Here is a 22174-nt window from a genome sequence, read left to right as displayed (position 1 = left end):
CGGTGTGGGGCAGGGCTGATCCCCTTATGGTACCGGTCCCATACTGGGCCAGTCCCCCTATAGCACCACCCGCCCCCTACCCCATATACCACCCCTCCATACGGGACCCGTTACCCCCCGGCGCAGCCCCCTCCCATCCACTCCAGTGGGCGTGGCGAGGGGGGCAGTGGGCGTGGCGAGGGGGGCAGTGGGCGGGGCGCAGGGCGCGGGCGGGGCGCGTAGTTGCGCGACGGTCCCTGGCGGCGCCGCCCCTCCCCGGCGCCCTGCGGCCGCGGCGGGTCGCGGAGTTTGCCTCGGCCCCCGGCGGCGCCGCCGCGCCCAAGATGGCGGAGCTGGAGGTGCGGCGGGGCGGGGGGAGGGAGAGGGGAGGGGGCGGCAGGGGCTGTGGGGGGCTGAGAGGGTGAGGCAGTGAGGGGCTCAGGGGGTCTGTGGTGATGGGGTCAGGCAGTGAGGGGCTCAGGGCGTCTGTGGGGCTCAGGGGGTCTGTGGAGATGGGGTCAGGCAGTGTGGGGGTCTGGGGGGCTCAGGACGTCTGTGGGGCTCAGGGGGCCTGTGGAGATGGGGTCAGGCAGTGTGGGGGTCTGGGGGGGTTCAGGGGGCCTGTGGAGATGGGGTCAGGCAGTGTGGGGGTCGGGGGGGGCTCAGGGGGTCTGTGGTGATGGGGTCAGGCAGTGTGGGGGTCTGGGGGGGCTCAGGGGGCCTGTGGAGATGGGGTCAGGCAGTGTGGGGGTCTGGGGGGGCTCAGGGGGTCTGTGGTGATGGGGTCAGGCAGTGTGGGGGTCTGGGGGGGCTCAGGGGGCCTGTGGAGATGGGGTCAGGCAGTGTGGGGGTCTGGGGGAGCTCAGGGGGTCTGTGGTGATGGGGTCAGGCAGTGTGGGGGTCTGGGGGGGCTCAGGGGGTCTGTGGTGATGGGGTCAGGCAGTGTGGGGGTCTGGGGGGGCTCAGGGGGTCTGTGGTGATGGGGTCAGGCAGTGTGGGGGTCTGGGGGGGCTCAGGGGGTCTGTGGTGATGGGGTCAGGCAGTGTGGGGGTCTGGCGGGCGGTGTGGGGCTGGGGCTCAGGCAGCCTGGGGCTGATGTGGGGGGCCGAGGGGGCGCCTGGTGCAGGGGGACGTGTGGGGCCGGGGCACCCTGCGGTGGGCCCAGGGAGGTGCGTGGGGCTGGGGGCGTTTGGGAGTGGGACGTGTGCGGCCGTGTGGGGCAGGAGCGGGGGGCTGCGGGGCAGTGGGGCGAGGGGTTGTACGGGGGTCCGTGGGGCGGGGGCGGGCGAGCAGGGCTGGGGGGAGCCGGCCTGGGGTGCAGAGGCGAGGGTGGCGGGGTCGGGGTGCGCAGGGGGGCTGAGGCGAGCCGTGGGGTCCCGGCTCGGGGGCAGCACCGTGGGGAGAAGGCGGAGGGTCCAGGGGGGCGAAGGGAGGGCGCCGGGGTCCGGACCTTTGCGCACCGAGCGGCGGGTGAGGCCGAGCGCGGCAGCGAGCCCGGTGGGCTCATCTGCGAGAGGAGGGGGCCCAAAGACCTTGAGGAGGGGGGCTTCGGAGGTGCAGAGCCGTGGAGCCGAGAGGGAGAAACCCGAAGGAAGGGAGAGCCGGCGCGGTTCAGAGCCTCGGAGGATGCCGGGGGGTCGGCAGGCAGGAGAGGGGACGCCGCGGAGGCAGGTTTGGGGGGCAGAGAGCGTGTAGCATGGTGGTGCTGCACCGGCGCTCGCAGCTGGACGGGGCTTCATCTCCCTCCACTCTCTTCTCGTTTTTTTTTTAGGCGTCAGAGTGTGTCACCACCTTTGCCCACCAGCCTCTGGAATATGAAATTGCCCCTGGTAACTAATTCCAAAGCTGATTTTTTTTTTTTTCTATTTTTCTCTTTTTCCCTCCCCCCTCTCCTTGTTAGTGGTTTAACACTTTCCCCCCCCCACAGGCTGCAGTATAGGTCTTAGCTGGCTGAAGCGGCCCAGGCGTCCTGCCCCCTTCCCCGTGCTGGGAACAGCAAGACATTTGGGAACCGGCACCTTTTTGGCAGCCAGCCGCAGCAAGAACATAATTCTCCGGAGTCATATTTATCCGTAATCTTTCCAGCAGCGGCCCCCCGATCCAAATTTTGATACTGCTTTATGGCGTGATCTTTCTCCCTCCCCTAAAACTCAAGCCTGACTGCCGTGGGAGCCCCCGTCAAGCGGCAAAACAATATTAGTGGAGAAATCGGATCCGATAATTGTAGTTGGGCGACTTGGGGCCGCGCAGAAGCCGAGCTCCGGCAGCCGCATCCCTCGTCCTGCCACGCGGGGACGGAGTTTAGCAGACGGTGAAGCTGAGAGCGACCCAGGGCGAAGCATCCGTAATGTTTTCTGCTCCGCTCCCTCTGCGGATAAACCCCCGCGGAGGAATTCAGGTTTAAGTCTAGACGTGGCTTAGTGCGCAGGTTTTAGCCCTCTGGGGTTCGACCCTCCCCGGGCGCCGGCCCTTTCGCTGGAGTTTGTCTTTATTTGAGGCTTCTCCGGTTTGTTTTTGAACCTCCGCTCCCTCGCCCATCTGCCCCGACCCCCTCTCTGGTTTCCTTGCCAGGAGTTTGTTTAAGCTTTTTCCCATCTGTGTCTCATTGTAAAAGCAAGAGGAGCTGGTCAAAACCGAAATGATTTCTCCTTATAAAGCCCGTAGCTGGCTTAGGACGCTTTCCTGCCTTTACAAGACCGAACGGTGACTCCCCAGGAAAGAGAAGAGGTTCGCGGACGTGCCTTGTTCGACAGCGGCACGATCGGACTCGAGTCTGCCGCGGAGCCGGCCGCTGCCCGAGCCTCAGGTGCCCTCCGGGAGCTCTCGATTGCCATCTCTTACAGCCCTAAAGGGAGTTTTTTTTTTCCGCTGCTCCGACACTCCGGGCAGCAATCGGAGAGGCTTCGGGGGTAGATAAGAGCCCACGGCTGCTGCGGCGGTGGTGACACAGCCGTCCTATGTCACGAGCGCGAGCGGTTTTTAATGATAAATGCGAATCTCGTGCTGGTGAGCCCATGCTACACTGATCTCCTGCCGGTCGAGGGGCTCTGCCCGGAGGATTTGCGGGGGGATGGATGTGGGGAGAGGTCGGGTCCTTTCCGATGCAGAGGGAGTTGGTGGGAGGAATATTTGATCGATGCGCGTCCCTACGGTATCTTTTCTGGGAGTTGTTTAAAACAGGCACTGTCAAAGTTGAGAGACCCCAAGTCGAGCTTTTTCCTCTGAAACGACAGCCGTTTCCTGCTCCTTAACAAACTCCTTCAAAGGGAGGGGGGGAAAGGATCAGATTAATCACTCTTCTCTTGAACGTGTCGCCCGGTGAAGGCGATGGGCAAATCCCACGCGACCTTGGGTTTTTTCTACGCAAAACCTTCCTCTGTTCGGCATCAGGGACCGCCCGGCGCTCCTGTACCGACGGAGCCGCCTTTGCAAACTTCGCCAAACGCTCCCCTGGTTTTCTCTTTCCCCGCTGGGAAGCAGGACGTCTGCCCCACCGTCCTCCCAAGGGGCTGCGCTTTGGGTAACGCCGTCCTAATACGGCGCATTAAACCACCTGAAAACCCCGTGGTGCGGGGCCCGGAACGGACTGATGGCTGAGCTGTGGGTTACGGGGCTGTTACGGGGCTCTGCCGCGTAACTCGGCATTTACAAGCGCTTCTGGAAGACTCGGGTCTGTTGGATGTAAAGTCGAGATGTTCCCGTCAGCTCTTCCCGAAGGAAAATCAGCTCCGTTGGGTTTGAGACTCAATCCGAAGGTAAAATACGCCTCCCGTTAAACTGATGAGATTCCAGCTTTTATTTTCCTTCCTTTTTTTATCAAAAGGATTGTGGTTTTTGGGTGTTTCTGAGCCAACCTTTCCCCTCTCCCCACCCTGGTGCTCTGTGGCAGCCAGGCGAAGCCCCTGCGTGGAACCGGCATCGCGGATTTAAACCCCACCAAGCTGTGACTGATCTGAGAACAGTCCTACCGCTGCCGCATCGGATGCCTTTTGGGAGCCTAAAAGGAAAACTCTTCTGAGCTGCCGAGCGGCGCTGAGACTCCCTCGGGCCCTTGTGTCCAAGGGGGAGAGCTGGGAGCTGCCGGACCCCCGCTTTAACCCTTTTTTATTTGCTCGAAAGAAAAGATTGTGCCGTGACACGTAGGAACACGCGCCTGCGAGCGCGTAGGCGCTTCCTAGCGCGCTCTGTCATCTTAAACGCCGGCTTAAATAAGTAATTCCGGAATCGCGTTGCGCGGTCGGGAGAAGGCTGATCTTGCAGACGACCGTGAGGTCGAGCCGACTTTCTACGTCTGCTACGAGCTTGCCTGCTGTGACTGCCGAGGGGTCTCCAACACCCTTTTTTATTTTTCCTTCTGTGAAATGGGAATAATTCTTTATTTTCCCCTTTTCGGACTTTTTTTCAACTTAACGCTGTCAGGTGTGCCGGGCTCACGGTGAGAATTAGCAGGTCGCTGGTGGGGAGAGTCTCTGCAGCGAGGCAGGGCGGCGCGTGATGGATGTTTTTCCTTAATTGTGGCCTTCCCTTAATAACCAACGTCTCTTTTTGGATTTGATGTCTGCCCGGGCCAAAACCGGGCCTTCCCAAGGTATATTTTTGAAATAAAAGAATGAAAGCAAGGGCTGAGAACCTCCGCACTCTCCCTGGGGCTTGGCCTCTCTGAGCCAGCCTGGAGAGGCCTTAAAGCGAGAGCTTTAAACCCAGGGAGGTACAAAAAGCTTTAGTTTAAAGGCGAGGTTGGCCCTGCGGGAAACTGTCAGCGTTTATTCGAAGGGGAGGCGATTCAGCCGTCCTCTGGGGATCGGAACCTGCTCCGACCTCCGTCGGGTCGGGAAGCGAGCGCCTTTTGCCTTCCCAGATCCGAGCAAAGGAGCTAAAAGTAAACCCAAGCCTAAATAATGACGGTTCTGCTAGTGGCGAGTTGCTGATGACGAGGGGAACCTCAGACTTGACAGTGTCTCTCCCAAGGCCTCCACCATCCTCCTCGGCGAGCCCGTGGCTTGTTTCTGGCCCGCGTCCGCTCGCGCAGCGATTGTAACGGCGGTTGTTTTATTTTCTTGCAGCACATGGTTATGAGCTTTAGGGTATCAGAATTACAAGTTCTCTTGGGCTTTGCTGGAAGGAACAAAAGTGGGAGGAAGCACGAACTTCTCGCGAAGGCGTTACAGCTGCTGAAATCTGGCTGCAGCCCGGCTGTCCAGATGAAAATTAAAGAGCTGTACCGGCGGAGGTTCCCGAGGAAGATCTTAACCCCTTCGGACTTGTCGATGCTCCACGTTCAGGCGGGGCCGCTGCCCTCGGCCGCCGCGCTGACGCCGGGCACGGCGTGTCACCTGCCCTACGACCGCGGCTCCGGCGCCGTGCCGGTGGCCCTGCCGCCTCCGGCGCCCAAGCACGAGGCGGACGTTCAGCGCTTATCGTCGCCCGTCCACCCCGTCCACCCGGACGTCAAGATGAAGAGGCTGCCCTTCTACGACGTCTACGATGAGCTGATAAAACCCACCACGTTAGGTACGTTGGAAACCGCTCGCTCCTCCTGCTTTTTGGAGGCTCCTTTTGTTTCCTCGGGCAGAGGAGACGGAGCGGGAGCGGCGTGGCTGCGCCCGGCCGGCGGCGTGGATTCAAAAGGCTGATATATCCAGATGGAAGCGGGGTTTTGTAGATGCGTAGAAGGGTTTGGGTGGGAAGGGACCTTCCGAGGCCACCTAGTGCAACCCCACGCCCTGAGCAGGGACGTTTTCCACTAGACCAGGTCACTCAGAGCCCCGTCCAGCCTGGCCTTGGTGTCTCCAGGGATGGGGCATCGACCGCCTGCCTGGGCAGCCTGTGCCGGCGTCGCCACCCTCGGCATAAATAATTTCTTCTTTTTACTTAGCCTGAATCTCCCCTCTTTTAGTTTAAAATCGTCACTCTGGTCCTATCGCTGCAGGCCCTGCTAAAAAGCTTGCCCCCATCTTACAAGTACTGAAAGGTGCAATAAGGTCTCCGCGGAGCCGCCTCTCCTCCCAACAGCCCCCTCCTCACAGCAGAGGTGCTCCTGCCCTCGCCTCGTCTGGGCCGATAACCCCCAACGCCGGTTTCCTGGCGGCCCACGCGTGGGAGCTTTGAGCTGCTCGTCGGTCTCGTTCCCAATTTATTTGCTTGAAAAAGGGTATTTCTCGCCCAGCCGACACCTCTCCTGTTAAGCGTGTGTTTTATAAGCCTACATAAGTTCTGGGTTATTTATCGTTTTCACCTGGTAGAGCCCGGGCTTTTCTCTGCGTTGGGAATTGCGAGGCTTCCTCTGGCCCGTGGTACGCCAGCGTTCGGGTCCTAACCCGCGGAGAGCCAAAGCCTGGCCCAGGTGGCGCGGGCTCCCTTTCCGACCGCCTCAGCGAGCGCCGGGAGGGTGCGTTACAGAAAGCGGTTGGTTATTTTTGCAAACAATTGGTGCTGCAACTTCCAGCAAAACAGCTCCCTAAAACTCCTCTGCCACGGCTGAGTCCTGACTCTGCCTTAATTATTAACAAAACCGGGGTCCTAAAACCTTCCAATATATAAAATTAACAAACCGGTTTACGCGTTACGGTCCAGCTGGTTGCAGAGGCGAGGTCGGCTCCGTGTTGGCGAGGCAACGTGACCTTGAGCAGGAGGCAAAGAGGGGGCTCGAATTTAACGGTGAAAGGGCAAAGCCGCTTGTTTCTCGACGCGATGAGGAGGCCGAGCGCTCCGGTGCTGCCCCGTGTGTGAAACAGGGAAAACAAACCGCCGGGGTTTTTGCCGAATTCCAGAAAAGTCGTGAGTTCGCTGAAAACGCCGGTGGGGAGGCGTACGGCGCGGCGTTCGCCCCGGTGGGTTTGGGAGCGCTGCCGCACCGGGGCTGACCCGGGCCCCGGGAGCGGGGAGATTTATTCTGGTTTTCAGAGTAAGCTACTAGTTGTATTTTTACTGTTGGTCGAGCCCTTCTGGCCTAGATCCACCCACCTTACGCCTTTCAGATGGTTTTCGCTTGGATTCAGGGTTGTTTTTCTTTCCTATAAACGCAGGTCACGTTTGCTGAAGTGGAGCTGAGTGTGGCTGTGCTCGGCCGCAAGCCGCGCGCCCTTTGGGGAGGGTTGGTTTCGCTCCTGTTTTGCTAAAAACTGCCTTTTCTTAGGTTTGGCTTTGTTCACTCCCTCAGACAACCTGCGGTTAAGGCTCTGCCCTGAAAGGGGATACTCGCCTTGCAGAAGAAATGGTTGTTTTTTTTTCTCTCCCCCGATAAAAACTTATGTCTTTGTGCTGGAACTTGAAAGAGTTCTGATGTAATTCCCAGGGGATCGTGGGCTTTTTATTTTTGGCTCCTGGTGGTTTGTGTCTTTCTTCCCCCTTCAGCTGTGTAAACGTCCCCTTCCCGTTCTGTTCTTTTAGTTCCTCGGGACAGTTTGTTATAAGTATCCAGCTATGAAGGTCGCGGCGTTGGAAAAATGCCCAAAATAAGCAATAGGTGGGAAGTAATCATGAGAAAACAGGGAGGGCGGTGATGGGTGAAGGCAGCGACGCGGGGTTGATGATAAAGCCTCCTGCTCCCGCCACGCTCTGTTTGCTGCAGGTGGGGAAGACCCAGGCTTCGGCATTCCCCCTCCCCACACCTCTGGCTGTGTTACCGGGGGTTTGGGAGGCGTCGGCGTCCCTCTCCGGGCCGGATGAAGGCTGCCGACAGAGCCGTAACGCCGGTTATAAACTGGTCGTAAGGCGGAGGTTGGTGATTGATTATAGAGGTGGCAGAGGACAGAGAAAACGGCGGGTGCTGGTTAGCACCGCCTTGACGCCGGGCGGCTTCACCCCGGCTCTGTTCGGAGCAGAATCGGGACGTGATTTTAATCATCGAGAGCGCGAAAAGCTCAGGCAGGAAATCCTAAGATGCTCAAAATTCCTCTGAATTCCTCCGGACTGGGGCTGCCAGCCTGTCGAACTGGCAGGTCATCTGCCAGGAAACTCGGGGCCTCGCATTCCTCGCGTTCCTGAGCTGCAGGAGGCTGGAGAAGCCAAACCCCGCCGAGGAATCTGCGCTTGAACGTGCTTTTTGGGGAGGCCGGAGCAAGGGCGTCCCTCTGGGAAGGCAGGTGGCGCGGAGGCCAGGGAGCTAACCTCCTCCTCCGCGGACCTCTGGCCGCCTCGGATGGTCGCGCAAGCGTTGCCCAACTCCGTGAAAGAACTAAAAGGGCCGGAACGTGCGATTTACACCAACACGTGCCGCTGGGGTAACGCCCTCGGCTTCGTTTGCTCCTGAGCCGGGGGTGCTCCGCGTCCCGCCGAGCGCCGGCGGGAGCGGCTGCTGCGCAGGACCTCTCCCCACGGGTGTGAGAACGGGCGCGGAAGAGGCCAAATCGTCTGTTTTGCAAATGACGTTGGCTTGAAACGTGGGCGGTGTTCGGTCCGGGGTAGCGATGCCCTGCAGGTGTCGATGAAACAGCTCAGGTTGTTGCGAGGGAGGCGGGCGCCTGCCGGTTTTACCCAGGGGGAAGCTCAGGCGCAAAGGAGGCGGCTTAGTTCAGGTCAGGGTAGGAGAGGGGGAAATGCTGGTTTATTTTCACGTGTTCTTACCGTGCTCATCCCTAACCCTCGCGTAAAATTCTCGACTCTCCCGTGACGTGGCTTTCTCCGCCCGTGCTTATTTTTTGTCAGACCATGGCTGGTTTTCTCTGAATTCCCCGTGACTCCGTCCGTGTGCCCAAGGAGGAGATGGCAGCGCCCGATTATCGTTCAGCAGCCGTACTTACTCCCTGACCGCAGCAATTGCTCTAATTTCTAGGGCAGTGGATGACCCCTGGCATTCCCTTAGCTCTGCTTCCAGTCTCGCTCCTCCCGACCTCTCCGCTGATCCCTGGGCAGCGCCGTCCGGCTCCTCCCGGGCTCGGGAGGCTGCTGCAGACCCGGCAGAGCGAGGGGGTGCGTTTCCCCGCCTCCTCGCCGTTTGCTCTCAGCGCAAACCACTTTACTTTCCCGGATCGCGGTTTTCTTTTGTAAATAAAATGATGGAAACTGAATATCTGCCTCGACAGACAGACCTGGCGCTTGGTGCCGTGGCCGAGGACTCGAGGGTCCCTGCGCGGAACTGCCGATAATTTTGACGCCGGATTGCCTTCCGCTTTTAGCGGATGCTCAGCGAGTCTCAGCGCCTGCAGGCGTAAAAATGACCCAACGATGGTTTAATTTCTCTTAAATCCTCTCTTTCAGCCTCAACGAACAGCCAGAGGTTTGAAGAAGCTCACTTCACCTTTGCTCTAACCCCGCAGCAAGTTCAGCAGATCCTCACCTCCCGGTAAGCGAAAGGGTGGCTCCCCGGGTGCCGAGCAAAGTGCGTGTGGCCTCCCCGCTGCGGCTGCGCCGTCTGCCCCGGCGGAACGGAGTCGGGAGGAAAAGCACGGGCCGAGTTGGGGTGAGCGAGCCGGCAGGTGAGGAGGTCGGGGACGGCCGGAGTAGGAGGAAGAGCCGAATCTTAAAACGATTCGTGTGTCTCTGCTGTGGTTATTCTCAGTACGGGAGAATAAAATGCTGAGTTGGGCATAAAAAGGGTTGTTCCTTGATGTCAGCAGTGCTGTGCTGCTCCTGGACCTGCCCAAGAGCCTGCGGAGCTGAGTTACGCTCTGGGAGAGAGAAAATGTGGTAACTGGGTTAAAACCCTGCAAGTTCATCCCAAAATTCAGGACCGGCCTCCGCCACGGTTCGTCTGCCTCGGCGAGGCTGCGGTTGGCCTCGTGCTCTCACGACTCGGCAGCGGCACGAACCTTGGAGGTTGATTTTTCTCCTCTCCCCACTGGGCTTTCGCTTTGTGGCCTTGTTTTGGGAGTTTTGCCTCCTGGTCCGGACAGCGCCGACCTCTTCGCAACTGAGCTGCGCCGGGTTATTCGTAAAACACCTCCCGCCTCTCGCTATCCCTGAAACTTCCTAAAAATTTCGGCTGTTGTAGCTGTCGCTCCCTGCTGAGCGCTGCCGCCGGCCTTAAGACCTCCTTTTCTCTTGCAGAGATATCCTACCGGGCGCCAAATGCGATTACACCGTACAGGTGCAATTAAGGTAAGGCAGGGCCTTTTCGGTGAAGGCACCGGTCCTCCCCGAGCCAGCGTGTCCGTTTGTCCGTCGTTCTGGTGGATCCCGCCTTCAGCGCTTGATTCGCTTTGAACCGGCGCGGCGGATCGCTCGGAGGGGGTGTTCCCTGTTCGGAGCACCGGTTTCCGTACGGGAGCGAGGGGTTCTCTAACGAACCCTCTGTGGGTGACGCTTCGCTGGCACAGGCGGCCGGGCCTTCCCACAAGTTCTCTTGATTTCAAGCGCAGTAAAATGGAGTCTTTCCCCGAATTTTGCACGCTTACGTAGACCTCGCCGCTTCTTCTCCGTAACTCTTTGCCTGTTGGCAGGTTCGTCACAAAAGGTGGAATAAGACGCAGAAACGTTACCTTAAAATCCGAAGGGTGTTTTTTTTTAAAATATTTGCCCAGTTGTTAGTCATGAAAATCCAAGACACGTTGGCGAGCGTGAGCCGGAAAATACCTGCGGGTTCCCCCCCGATGCTTGCAGTCGGCGCCAGGGTGGTTATTTAAGTCCTGCGGTGCTGAACAGGAACTGAGGGGCTCTTGCCCGAAGTTCAGCCCTTGGCCTTTTTAATTTTAAAAGTGCTTTTAACCTTTTTAACCTTTAACTCTTAAAATTAAGCCTTTGCCCATTAAATTTTATTCTCGGGGGTCTCCTGGGGCGTCGCGAGCGCATCCCTTCGCCTGAAGAAGCGAACCCTTAATTCAGCAAAGTTTAGCGCAGGGGTTAAGAACGATGGCGGGATCGTTCCCGCTCTCCCGCTGCGTTCTCCCCTTCCCGGGCGAGGCAAAGATTAACTCTCAATTTTATCCTTTGCTTTATTTGGCAAGCCGAGAGAGGGAGAGAGAGGTCAAAACCCGAGGAGATGAGATTTATTTCTCGTGAGCGTTGGTGGCGCAGCTCTGCATCGGCGCGGCGTGCCAGGCCTTGATCCCGCAGCGCGGACGAAGCCGGCCGCGGTGACGGCCTGCCTCTCGGCGGGGCCGGGCTTTCGGCGTGGGGAGCCGTCTCCGGCCGAGCACCCTCCTTTGGGAGGAAAGAGGGCGCGCGGCCGCCTGATTAAATGGGATTGGGACTTGGACCGGAGCCCTGCCTGGGTCGCTGGTGCCGACGGCTGGACTTGATGATCTTAAAGGGGTGTTTTTTTTTCCCCCCACCTAAACGATTCCCCGGTGCGGGCGGCGGCGGCCGGACGTCGCGTGGTGGCGGAGAGCCCAGCCCGCCCGATCGCGAGACTCGCTTTGGGTCAAACGCCGCTTTTTAGTTCCTCAGGTGCTTTTGCTGGGGGACCTGGACAGGTATAGTTCCTCACACCTCGAAGAGCTGCAGGATCCAGAGGCGAAGTTGGACACGAACGTGCCCAAACCTGGATTAAACCATCCGACGCGCCGCTGCTGCTGCTGCGGGAATTGTCTCGGGGCGGACGGCACTCCTTCGCCCCAAACGGCACCCGCGCTGGCCGGCCCGCCTCCGCCCTCACTCGCTTCCCGTCGGTTTTTGGAATGGCGTTAGGCCAGAGAAATGCCATTTGCCTTTGAAACGGCGATTCTGGATAGCTTAGATTGTCACCGGGGCCGAATAAAACCGGCCCTGCCCCCGCACGCTTCGCAGCGTGCCCTCGGCCATTGTTTTAAGCCGCCGGCGTCGCGTCTTGTGTCTCCTGTCGCTTCGGCCGCACGTAGGGTCTGGAACACGCGGGGGCTGTCGCCTGCCTCTCTGTTCTCTGCCCATTCATCCGCTCTGCTTGGGAAACGTTCTTCCCTTTTCGAGGGAAGTTTGGCTGCTGGTTTGTTTTTTTTCTGTCGCCACTCACTCGCCGGTTTCTCCCTCCTGCTCCTCAGGTTTTGCTTGTGTGAAACCAGCTGTCCCCAAGAAGATTACTTCCCTCCTAATTTATTTGTCAAGGTCAATGGAAAACTCTGTCCCCTGCCTGTGAGTAAATCTTATTTCTTCTTAATATGTTGTAGACTAAAGCCCGCCCTTTAGCGCTGCGGGAACGTATTTTCTGGAGATTAAAGACTGACTTGAGGGAACGGCGTGCTCGGGGTGCAAACCCTGCTTTGTGTGAGAGGGCTGGGGACTGATGCTGAAAGCTGCTCTTTGATCCCAGGAGAGTGGTCTTTAAGTAGAAGAATATGCAAACCTTGGGCCTGATTTTTCAGCCGGCAGATTCCCTCTCGTTTCTCGGAATGCCTCTTTTGACGAGAAACTGGCAAATAAAAACACGGAGTAAAAATCTGAGTTTAATGGAGCGACAGCACTGCCTTTAGTTTATCGCGTTGCCGGAAGACCTGGACGCTCCGGTCGGCAGGCTGGGCTCCTTTGTGCCGGGGAATGTGTAAAAAAACGTGGTAAGAAATGGTGCTCGCCCCGGTTTCCAGTCCAAAAAGGGACGCGGTTCGGTGCCGTGCCTAGGAAGGTGGGGGGGGTTTGACGGGCCCCGGCCAGCGCCCCGCCAGCCGCCCCGGGCTGCCTTCGCTCCGCCGTAGCTGCCTCTTTTTGCAGTCCAACCTGCAGAACAGCCTCTGCCGGAGCCGCTCCCTTAATATTTTTGAGAGCTTCGCATTTTTTGCCTCAGATATTCTGCCTGGTTTTGGCCGAGACCGTTAGTAACCTGCTTTTAAAAAAAAAAAAAGACAAGAAAACCTAAATAAAACCAGGCTGTTTCCGGCCTCGAGGGGCAGAAAGAGGGAAGTGCACGGGAGGTGCGAGCTGGCCGAAGGGTTCCCCCGCCCCCCGGCTCCTGCTCTCAGATGAGGTTTCTTGCCTTCGTTTGGATGAGCCATCTGCAGCTGAGAAGCTGTTTGGACGGGCTTTCGCACCGCAGCAGCTCAGCCAGAACGCTGCCTCTGCTCAATCTAACGGGTGGCCGCTGAATCGGTCTCGAGCGGCCCAGCCGAAGGGAGGGCGACGAAAAAAAGGGCGACGCCAACCTCTGACGTACGGAGGAGGCACTCTGAATAACGGGGAGGGTTTCGAACCACGTTGGCCCGTGGATGTGATGAAGCAAAAATAAGATCGACGGGCGTTTTGGCACGGGGGAGGTGTAATTTTCCAGCTTCCCAGCCTCGTTGAACCGGGCAGGATTCGCTTTTTAATTCAACGCCGTTGGTGCGCAGCCCATCGCGGGCTGACAGACCTGTGCTCGGGGGGGCTTGCGATGGGACCCCAGCGCGCTCATCAGCGTGAGGGAAACCTTTATTCCCCATTTACTAACGTTGAGGAATAATAATGGACTGCTTTGAGATCTGTAGATCAATTCTCACGCGGGCTCTAAGGTGCGACGTGGCACGTCTCGAGGTGCGACGTGGCGTGAAGAGGTCGGGCTTGGAGATTCTCCTGCGTGGCTTTAAACCTCGGGGAGAATTTGTTTTACGCCGGGTCACCTTTCTGCCTTCGCAGGGTTATCTCCCGCCCACAAAGAACGGCGCAGAGCCCAAACGACCCAGCCGCCCCGTCAACATCACTCCGTTGGCGCGACTTTCGGCAACTGTCCCGAACACGATCGTGGTGAACTGGTCCTCGGAGTTCGGCAGGGTGAGGCGAGGCGAAAGCCGCTCCCCGTTTCGCTGCCGCTCCTTCGCAGCCTCGGGTCCGCGCGGCGGGATCGAGGCCGTTCTCGCAGCAGCGTCGAGCCGTGCAGACCCGCGAGGGCCCTCCCCTTTCTGGTGGGGCGCTCGGGCTCTGAGCGGCGCCGGCTTCTTCTCAACAGAACTACTCGCTGTCGGTGTACCTGGTGAAGCAGCTGACCTCGGTGACGCTGCTACAGAAGCTGAGAGCCAAGGGCATCCGAAATCCAGACCACTCGCGAGCCCTGAGTGAGTAAGGGAAGGCGTAACCCTGCCCGATCCGCCGCCCTGCGGGGTTGGGGGGGGACGGAGCCGGCGCGCAGCCGCGGGCGAGGGCAGCGCAGCTCTTGGCGGGTGTCCCTTCTCGCCCGCCCCGGCGGGCGCTGGCTGAGCCCTCTTGATGCGAACTCGACGGGAAGGTGTGGGGCGTAAAGATGACGGATTCTTTTTCGGCGCTGCCGCTCCACGAAGCCCTAAACCGAACCGCTCTCCAGCTCGCTGCCCGCCCCGTTGCGATACTTGCCACGCTCCGCCCGCGGAGGAGCAGCGGAAGGGGTGCCGGTGCTGCTCGCGCTGGGATCGTACGCTGCTTCCCGCCGAGCCTGCGCTGCCCTTTCACGGGCAGGCTGTGAAGCCTTTCAGGTCGGGACCGTCCCTTCGTGCTGCGCGCGTGGGCCAGCCGAGGGGACTCTCGCCCGAGCTGTTGACCCGGCAGTAATAACATCCGCCGTCGTAAGCGTTACCGGCCCGTAATTTGGATAATAAGCGTCGCGGTGCAAATTAGCAATGGCGCCTTCCGCGTGCACGCGTGGAAAAGGAGGAGGATGTTGACAGGAGACCTATTTTTTCCCCCTCCTCTTCTTTCAGTCAAAGAAAAACTGACAGCTGATCCCGACAGCGAGATAGCGACGACGAGCTTACGAGTTTCCCTGATGTGTCCAGTAGGTTTCTACCCTTTTTTTTCGGTTCATTTTACTCGGACAGGCCGTTGCAAACAGCTTCCCCTTTTACCTTCCCGCTGCGTGAGAATGCTTCGGAGTGAGAGCCGGCGCTGCTGCCGCCCTGCTTTTTTGTTGAAAAGTCAGCTTTGATTCCTAAAAAACAAAAGCAGAACCGCTTTCTTTCATGCTTTAAAAAAAAAAAAATCGCTGAGATTGTTGGCCTGAGCCGCCAACAAACGTCCTCCGTTGACCTGATCCTCGTCCTTCACCTTTAGCACATGTTCGAGGTGGAAGCGAGCTTGAAACAAAAGAAAGAAAAGGCAACAACACCCTCAGGAGAGCCTGTTTTCTCTCGCACGTTAATTCTTCCTTGATGTTTAGCTCAGCGTCTTGCTAGAGCGCTGGGCAGGGGAGGGAAGGGACTGCACGGGGGGCGACGGCGCTGGCTTCGCCCGGCGCCGTGAGGGGCGGTTCGTGCAAAACCGGCTGCGTTTCCCACTTCTTGTCCCGGCAGCTGGGTAAGATGAGGCTGATCGTGCCCTGCCGAGCCACCACGTGCACCCACCTCCAGTGCTTCGACGCAGCGCTGTATCTGCAGATGAACGAGAAGAAACCCACGTGGACTTGTCCTGTGTGCGACAAGAAAGCCCCGTACGACAACCTGATAATCGACGGGTGAGCGGGGCAGGCTTCGCACACGCTCTTCGGCCTCGTAACGTTTATCTTCCAAGGGTCACCCTCTGACACTCGCGTATATCCACGAGTTACGGCCTCCGGCAACTTAAAATCCGATTTCCATGCCCTGAACCGCTTTTGATGCCAATCTGGAGAGGTTTCTCCCAAAGAACAAGGAGCCTTTGTCAAAATCTTGGCTTCCTTGCTGGCGGCCTCTGCGGAGGCGGTAACGAGGGAACCCGCTTACGGGGGTTTGAACGGGGCCCTGGAACAGCCCAGCGCGAAACCACCCTCCAGGTGACGTTGGCACAGGTTTTAGAAGAGAAATCCTTTTTTATTTCTTATAAAACGTAAATTACATTGATTGATTAAATACGCCTCGGCACCAGCGGTCCCCTGTCGTTTCTGCCGCCCGCGTGCGCGTATTTAGGCGCGAGTCCTTGCCGTGTTCGCCCTCCCCAGCTTGTGCTCTCGCCCGGCAGGTTGTTCATGGAAATCCTGAACTCCTGCACGGACTGCGACGAGATACAGTTCATGGAGGACGGCTCCTGGTGCCCCATGAAGCCGAAGAAGGAGAAGCAGGAGGTGTGCCAGGCGGCGGCCTTCGCTGGCATCGAGGGTACGCGCGCTACGGTCACCAGCTCTGTGGGTTTTTTCTTTAGATATCCCGTTTTGCCAAAGCAACATTTACAGTTACAATTTTTACGTTCACAAAGCGACATTCAGAGCTTTTTCTTACGTTCACAAAGCAACATTTGGAGCGTTTCAGATCCCATCCGGGAACTGGTATTTGGGATCACGGTGAAACACCAGCAGCGCGCTGGGCACGTAGCCCACCGCTGTGGAGTAAGTGCTAGAAAAAAGCAAGAAAAATGGAGATTCTTCTTGAAACTGCAGCATTAATGCCGGGGGGGGGGGGGGGCTATGGAGACCTCGCCGTTAGCGTGGGGATGACGCTTCTCTTCTGGGACGGGGCGTGGGTTTGCTACGAGCTCTGTGCAAGTCCTGAGCCTATGTCGTAGCGCTCGCAGGGGCGGTTGCTTTTGGGCTCGTCTCCGTTTCAGCAGCTGAAGGCGATCGCTGGTTTTCCTCTGCAGCCAGCGCCCTTCACGCCGTGAGCTCCGAGGGCAAGAACTCTCCGGAGGGCAAGAAAAAGGTGGAGGTCATCGATCTCACTCTGGACAGCTCGTCGGACGAGGAGGAGCCGCCGCCTGCCAAGAAGCAATGCCCGGTCTCCGGCACGGCTCTTCCGACGGCGCCGGGGCCCAAGGGGTAAGGCAGCACCGGCACCCCCCGGCTCTGCTGGGCTTTGGCTGCTTTTGCTTCCTTTCCTGAGCGCCGATGCTGTCGCGGGGACCAGATCCGAGCCTGCTCCGGCCCCGGGAAGCGCTGCTGCTGCTGCTTTCCGCGCCGGGCCAGGGTGAGGTGACGCCGGCTTTCACCGCGCGCAGGAGGGAGGCTTTGTTTTTGCTGTGGGCGTGGTAGCATCGGGGCTTGGGGGGTTATTTTTGCTGATGTGACGGAAGCTGTTGTGCTTCCGTTGAGGTTTGTCGGGTCTGTGTTCTGTTCCAGGGTATTGAGTATTGATCACCAGCCGCCTTCCGTGCTTCGGAGTCCTCCCGTGGCAGCTCTCGGCAGCGACTACCTCTCCAACCTCCCCCTTCCCGACTACCACCCTGCCTACCAGCTGCCCTCGGAGCTTCAAGGTAACAACAGAGACCTCTGGCAGCGCTTTGCCAATACGCACGATGGTGCCAGTTTACCAGACTACGGCGCCAGCCGGTGCCCCGGCCTCTCCCGCTGAGCTATGGGGGCCTCGGGCCCGCTTGCACACGTAGCCCTTCCCGGCCTGGCAGCAGCTGCTGCGGAGCCGGGTGAGTATTTCTGAGGGGCAGAATTCACTGGCCCAACGCAGGGGAGGGAAGAAGGAACCTAGAGCACCTCCCTCCCGGGGAGAGGTTTCTCCAGGGGCCTGCAGGTGGGCCTTGGCGGACACAGCCACTCGGAGTCTGGGTGTTGGAGGCGGCGGGGAGGACCGGCCCGGGTTTTGGCTGGTTACTGCGTCCCGGGGCCACCAAGGAAACGCGGCCGTGACGTCCTGTCGCGGGCTCCTCGTCTTCCTGGCTGGCAGGTGGGGTGCGGGCTGTGCCCCCGTACCCAGCAGAAAGAGGGAGAGGCTCGCAGCTGTGGTTAATAATAAGTTAATAATAAACCCTTCCCAGAAACCGGCGGGTCCGGGGGTCCCCGGGCGCTTCATGGGAACGAGACGCGCCGCGATGGTCCCCAGGGTAGGCGGTGTTTAAAGCCTGGTTTTACGGGCAGCTCTCCGGAGGGACGAGGCGCCGGGCTGGAGCTGCCAGGTCAGCGGCAGAGACCTGAAACGCGCTCACCCGTCCCTCGCGCCGAGTTTGCCATCGATGGAATCGCTTTGCCCCGGCCCCGCGCGCAGCCTTTGCAGCACGGTCGGAAGCGTCGCGGTGCCACCAGCCCGGACGGGGCTGCGCCGACCCAGCCCTCGGCCGCTTGCTGAGCTCTGTGGGTCCGGATTTCGGTGCCGCGACAGCTCTAGGGAAGCGACGCTGAACTCGCCCCGTGCTGTCGCGGTGCTGAGGCCACGCGATGAGTCACGGGGGGCTGCAGGAACGCAGCAGGAGCTCGCGATGGAGCTGGAGCTGACCGCGGCGGGGTATCAAGCGCTCGGAGGCGCTCTGAACCCGTCGGCTCCCGGCTCCACGTCCCCACGCTTTGGCTTCTCCTCCTGCCAGAAGTTCAGTCACCGTCAAGTGATTTATTTTCCCCCTTTCTATTTTTCTAGGTCTGGATTTGTTTTCCTTCCTTCAAAGTGAAAATCAGGTAAGTGAGGGGGGCGGGGCGTGTTTTTTTTTGTTGTTTCCGTTTTCTTTCCCCCTTGCCAAATCTGCAGACTGGCAAACACATCCCTCTCTGCTCAGCCAACCTTCCTCCTCCACCGTCTTCCTCCTTGTTAAGGCGGATTCAGAACTGCCAGGGGCTCAGAGGTGGAAGTACTTTCCTTCTCTGAGGCTGAATCCACGCAGGCGGAGAGCGATGGTAGGAAGCGGGGGGATTTGGCGGCAGTCGCCGAGCGTTCTCCCGTCCCCGTTGCGCGGGGGCGGCTCGGGGCCGGGCACGGACCTCCGGGGCGGTCGCTGCAGGCTCCGTCGCCTTTCTCTGTGCTGGGCTTTATTTCTGGCTGCTGCCGCGCGTCTCCTCGGCCGTTCTCACCCCGGGCTGTGCCGACGAGGCGGCGGGTGTTGATGGTCTTGGTAAACCGGTACATCGGTTTGGGGAGCCCTGGGGGCGACCCCTGTGCGAGCCGTCCTCTCGGTGGGCGCGTGCTTCCCCCCCTCCCCGAAGGGCTGCGTGTGGCCGGAGCTGACGCGGGGTTTCCCTTCGCCCGGCAGCACTACAGCCCTTCCGTGATCACCTCCCTGGACGAGCAGGATCCGCTCGGCCACTTCCTCCAGTACAGAGGCGCGTCGAGCCACTTCGTGAACGTGAACCCCCTGGCCCCGGCGCTGGCAGGATCCCACGGCGCCGGCGGCCGCATCAGCAGCATCGTCTCCACCGGCGCGCTGCGGGAGGGCCAGGGACGCGGCGGGGCGATAAGTAGCGGCGCGGCGCTGCCGGGCTGCAGGCCGGACGTCATCTCCCTGGACTGAGGCCGCGGGGACGGGCGCCGAGGGCGCGTTTCCAGCCGCCCGTCCCGTCCCTCCACGACGGTGCTGGCGTGGGTGTAATTACGATGTATTTTTTTAAAAGAAAAAAAGGAGATTTTCCTCCTTTGAAATACTCCCAGCGCGGACCTGTACAGGGAACAAACAGATGATCTATATTTTTCAGTCGCAGCTTTTGTACATATAAAACTCCAAAGACTCCCCCGTTCCTCCGCCTACGCGAGGACTAACCGAAGGTTGCGTCGGCTCCGGGGGACGACGCGTCACCCGTTGCACAGATTATTTATCTATTTAAACGTGTACTTTAGTTTGTAACCTCTGCGGCGACGCACCCGCTGCTTCGCGAGCGTCCCGACAACGGGCTCGTCCCGCAGCCGGCGGCGGGGCTGCAGCGCGCCCGGGCCTCGCGCATAGCAATTATTTTTAGCACCTTTTATTTGAACTGTTCCTTCCCCGAACTCGGAGGCGGCGGCGCTGCCGGTGGCCAGGGACGGGGGGGAGCGGCGCACACTGTCCCGCTTGGGCCGTTTCCTATTTCTTGTATCGTAACCGCGGTAAATATTTCAAGGCAATAAAGGTGGGAGTCCCAGAGGACCCGGCAAACCGCTGCCGCTCTGCTGTGAGAAGCTGGGGAGCAGGAGGGTGCTGGGATCCTCCTGCCCACGCTCCGAAACCCTTCCGAATGGCTTTTTGGATTTCCTCGACTTCTGGATTTTGGAAATTCCCCGCCGGAGGAGGACTCTGCTTCCAGTTCGGAGCTTGGTGGCGCCGCTCCAGGTACTCCCGGGGTGACGTCTTTTGTCAACCCAGCACCCCGCCACGGGCACCGGCAGCGGCTTGGAGCCGGGGAAACCAGCCCAGCCAGCGCCCGTTACTGGGGGGACCCAGCTCCCCCCTTGGCCGGCAGGTGCCCGACCCCAAAGCCGTGTCCTCCCCTCGCCCGTCCTGCTCCCCACTTGCCCCCCCAAGACCCCCGTCCCGCTCCAACACGGACTCCGCTCCCGCTGGCAGCCATTTTATTGCATCGGGGGGCGGGCGCAGGCTGGGGCGCCGCTGCCCTCGGGCCGGCCTCGCTCCCGCTCCCCCAGGGACTCCAGCCAGCGCCGGAGGGCGAACCTGGTGCCGGCGCTGAGGCGTTCCACGTCCTCCCCTTCGGCCGCGTTCAGGAGGGCCGCGGTCGGGAGCTGGGTGCTGCTGGAGGAGCCGCGGCTCAGCTCCGTGATGCTGAGAGAGGGAAAGGTGGTTGGGGACGAAGCCCCAGGGGGTTCTGCACCCCCTTTCTTATGGCGGCTCCGGCCGCGTCCTCACCCCACGGTGGCCGGCAGGGCGCTGGGGACGTTCCCCAAGCTCTCGGCTCCCTCTTCCGTGGCCGCGATGGCCTCCAGGACGGGGGGCTCCAGCCAGGCGTAGGCGCTCACCTCGCTCTCGCTGGGACGCATCCTGCCCTGAACCCCAACAGTTCGTCAGGCGAGGAGCTGCCACCCCCCCCCGGGGGGAGGAAAGGTGTTGGGGGGGGGGGGGGCCGGTCCCCAGCCCTCGCGCACCTCCAGCCGCTCGTGGGGCTCGGCGGAGAGCAGCAGCAGGTAGGCGACGACGTGGTGGCGGCGCGGCAGCCCCTGGCTCAGCGTGGGCGGATAGACGGACTGCGGGACGCGGGGACGTGGGGCGCTCAGCGGGGCGGGGTGGCGGCACGGAGCCCCCCCGAGCCGGGCGGGCTCTCACCTCCCAGAGGCCGAGCATCCGCCAGGAGAAGGTCCCGGCTTCCAGGCGCAGCCCCGTCTCCTCCTCCAGCTCCCGCAGGCCCGTGGCCAGCAGCTACGGCCGAGGCGGGGGTCAGGGTGCCCCCAGGCTGGGTGCCCCCCGCCCTGTCCCCATGTTGTCCCCCCCCCTCACCTCTTCGCCTGGCTCCACGTGCCCACCTGCAAGAAGGATGGTGGGTCAGGGGCACCCCGAAGTCACCAGCACCCCATTCCCCCCGCCCCGGCCGGACTCACCAGGCGGCACCCAGGCGTTGGGGAAGACACGGAGGGTGCTGGCGCGGCGGGTGAGCAGGATGTGGCCGGTGCTGGCCCGCAGCAGCACGGCCACCCCCGCCACCACCCCCCGGCCCCGCAGCTCGGCGGGGAGGGCGAGCGGCGGCGACCCCAGGAGCTTGGCGGGGCAGGACCGGGGGCGCTGCGGGGAGGGGAGGGGGTCAGGAGGTACGGCGGCTGGGGTGGGGGGTCCTCAGGGGTCCCCGGCCCCCACCCACCTCGAGGAGGGTGAGGGTGGAGCCAGGGAAGGCCTCGTCTGAGAGGAGGAAGTGGCCGCGGTGCAGCCCGCAGCTCACCACGGCCGCGTCCTCAGCCGTGGGGCAGAAGGTGCTGGTGACGCTCTGCGGGGGAGGGACGGGGAGGGTGCCGGGGCCACGGCGATGGCCATCGCGATGGTCACCACAGCCGCCACCACGGCACTGCGATGGCCACCACCAAGGCCACCGCGATGGTCACCACAGCCGCCACCACGGCACTGCGATGGCCACCACCAAGGCCACCGCGATGGTCACCACAGCCGCCACCACGGCACTGCGATGGCCACCACCAAGGCCACCGCGATGGTCACCACAGCCGCCACCACGGCACTGCGATGGCCACCACCAAGGCCACCGCGATGGTCACCACAGCCGCCACCACGGCACTGCGATGGCCACCACCAAGGCCACCGCGATGGTCACCACAGCCGCCACCATGGCACTGTGATGGCCACCACCAAGGCCACCGCGATGGTCACCACAGCCGCCACCGCGATGGCCACGGCAATGGCCACTGCGATGGCACCCTGGCAGCCACCGCCACAGCACTGTGATGGCCACCGTGACGGCCACGTGCAATGGCCACTGCCGTGGCCCTGCGGTGGCCACCATGGCTGCCGCCACAGCACCGTAAGGCCACCACGGCCACCACCACGGCCTCCCCGCCCCGCCCCCGTTCCGTGCCCCCCCCCTTGCCCCTCCCCATCCCGTTTGCACCCCCCCCCTTCCCCCCCCACCCCCGGTACCTGCCCGAAGCTCGCGGGCCGCCCCGCCCCACCCCGCCGCACGTGCACTTGCACCAGCGCGCGCCCCAGCCCCGCCATGGCGCTGCGGGGGCGTGGCCCTCCCGCCGAGGGGGCGCGGCCTCAGGGGGCGCGGCCTCAGGGGGCGCGGCAGCCTAGCCTCCCATCGCGCCCCCTGCCGGCGGCCGCCGGCTCCGCGCCCCGCCCCCGGGACCCGCCCCCTGGACCC

General features: G+C 61.1%; 2 protein-coding genes across 15 annotated transcripts; one reads left to right on the top strand and one right to left on the bottom strand.

The window, feature by feature from the left end:
- Positions 1-248: 248 nt before the first annotated feature.
- PIAS3 (protein inhibitor of activated STAT 3) lies at positions 249-19504 on the top strand. Of its 13 annotated transcripts, XM_064475295.1 has the most exons (18): positions 1574-1646; positions 1751-1808; positions 1907-2051; positions 2637-2785; positions 5043-5490; positions 9178-9262; positions 9967-10017; positions 11874-11964; positions 13435-13569; positions 13745-13850; positions 14469-14542; positions 15057-15217; positions 15700-15836; positions 16315-16489; positions 16790-16923; positions 18033-18070; positions 18206-18286; positions 18640-19504. In XM_064475295.1, exons 5-18 carry the CDS (start codon positions 5046-5048, stop codon positions 18895-18897), a joined length of 1971 nt encoding a protein of 656 aa, XP_064331365.1. In that variant the 5' UTR covers positions 1574-1646; positions 1751-1808; positions 1907-2051; positions 2637-2785; positions 5043-5045; the 3' UTR covers positions 18898-19504. The 13 variants fall into 13 exon arrangements, with proteins under 13 accessions (XP_064331356.1, XP_064331354.1, XP_064331360.1 ...); XM_064475290.1 differs by lacking the exons at positions 1574-1646; positions 1907-2051 and adding an exon at positions 306-338 and having other exon boundaries at positions 2594-2785; XM_064475293.1 differs by lacking the exons at positions 1574-1646; positions 1907-2051 and adding an exon at positions 321-338.
- A 407-nt stretch (positions 19505-19911) lies between these two features.
- NUDT17 (nudix hydrolase 17) lies at positions 19912-22108 on the bottom strand. 2 transcript variants are annotated; one of them, XM_064475309.1, is made up of 8 exons: positions 21949-22100; positions 21164-21286; positions 20907-21087; positions 20806-20831; positions 20635-20727; positions 20457-20555; positions 20221-20357; positions 19912-20136 (listed from the first exon to the last, which is right to left on the bottom strand). In XM_064475309.1, the coding sequence occupies exons 1-8, from the start codon at positions 22024-22026 to the stop codon at positions 19929-19931; spliced, it is 945 nt and encodes a 314-aa protein (XP_064331379.1). In that variant the 5' UTR covers positions 22027-22100; the 3' UTR covers positions 19912-19928. The 2 variants fall into 2 exon arrangements, with proteins under 2 accessions (XP_064331379.1, XP_064331380.1); XM_064475310.1 differs by lacking the exon at positions 21164-21286 and having other exon boundaries at positions 21949-22108.
- Positions 22109-22174: the final 66 nt, after the last annotated feature.

Source organism: Phalacrocorax carbo, chromosome 28 (assembly GCF_963921805.1).
Source record: "Phalacrocorax carbo chromosome 28, bPhaCar2.1, whole genome shotgun sequence".
In the NCBI taxonomy this organism is placed as follows: Eukaryota; Metazoa; Chordata; class Aves; order Suliformes; family Phalacrocoracidae; genus Phalacrocorax; species Phalacrocorax carbo.
The sequence above is the reverse complement of the archived record's forward strand: the minus strand, read 5'-3'. Positions and strand labels throughout refer to the sequence as shown.

Excerpts from the sequence above, each read along its gene's own strand:
- PIAS3 (XM_064475281.1), top strand. The coding sequence starts at position 1,606 with ATGCCGGGGGGTCGGCAGGCAGGAGAGGGGACGCCGCGGAG. Across the intron at positions 1,647-1,750 it reads GGAGAGGGGACGCCGCGGAG|GCGTCAGAGTGTGTCACCAC; the intron begins GCAGGTTTGGGG and ends TTTTTTTTTTAG. Across the intron at positions 15,218-15,699 it reads GACAACCTGATAATCGACGG|GTTGTTCATGGAAATCCTGA; the intron begins GTGAGCGGGGCA and ends CTCGCCCGGCAG.
- NUDT17 (XM_064475309.1), bottom strand. The coding sequence starts at position 22,026 with ATGGCGGGGCTGGGGCGCGCGCTGGTGCAAGTGCACGTGCGGCGGGGT. Across the intron at positions 21,287-21,948 it reads GGCCCGCGAGCTTCGGGCAG|AGCGTCACCAGCACCTTCTG; the intron begins GTACCGGGGGTG and ends CCTCCCCCGCAG. Across the intron at positions 20,358-20,456 it reads AGCCCCACGAGCGGCTGGAG|GGCAGGATGCGTCCCAGCGA; the intron begins GTGCGCGAGGGC and ends GTTGGGGTTCAG.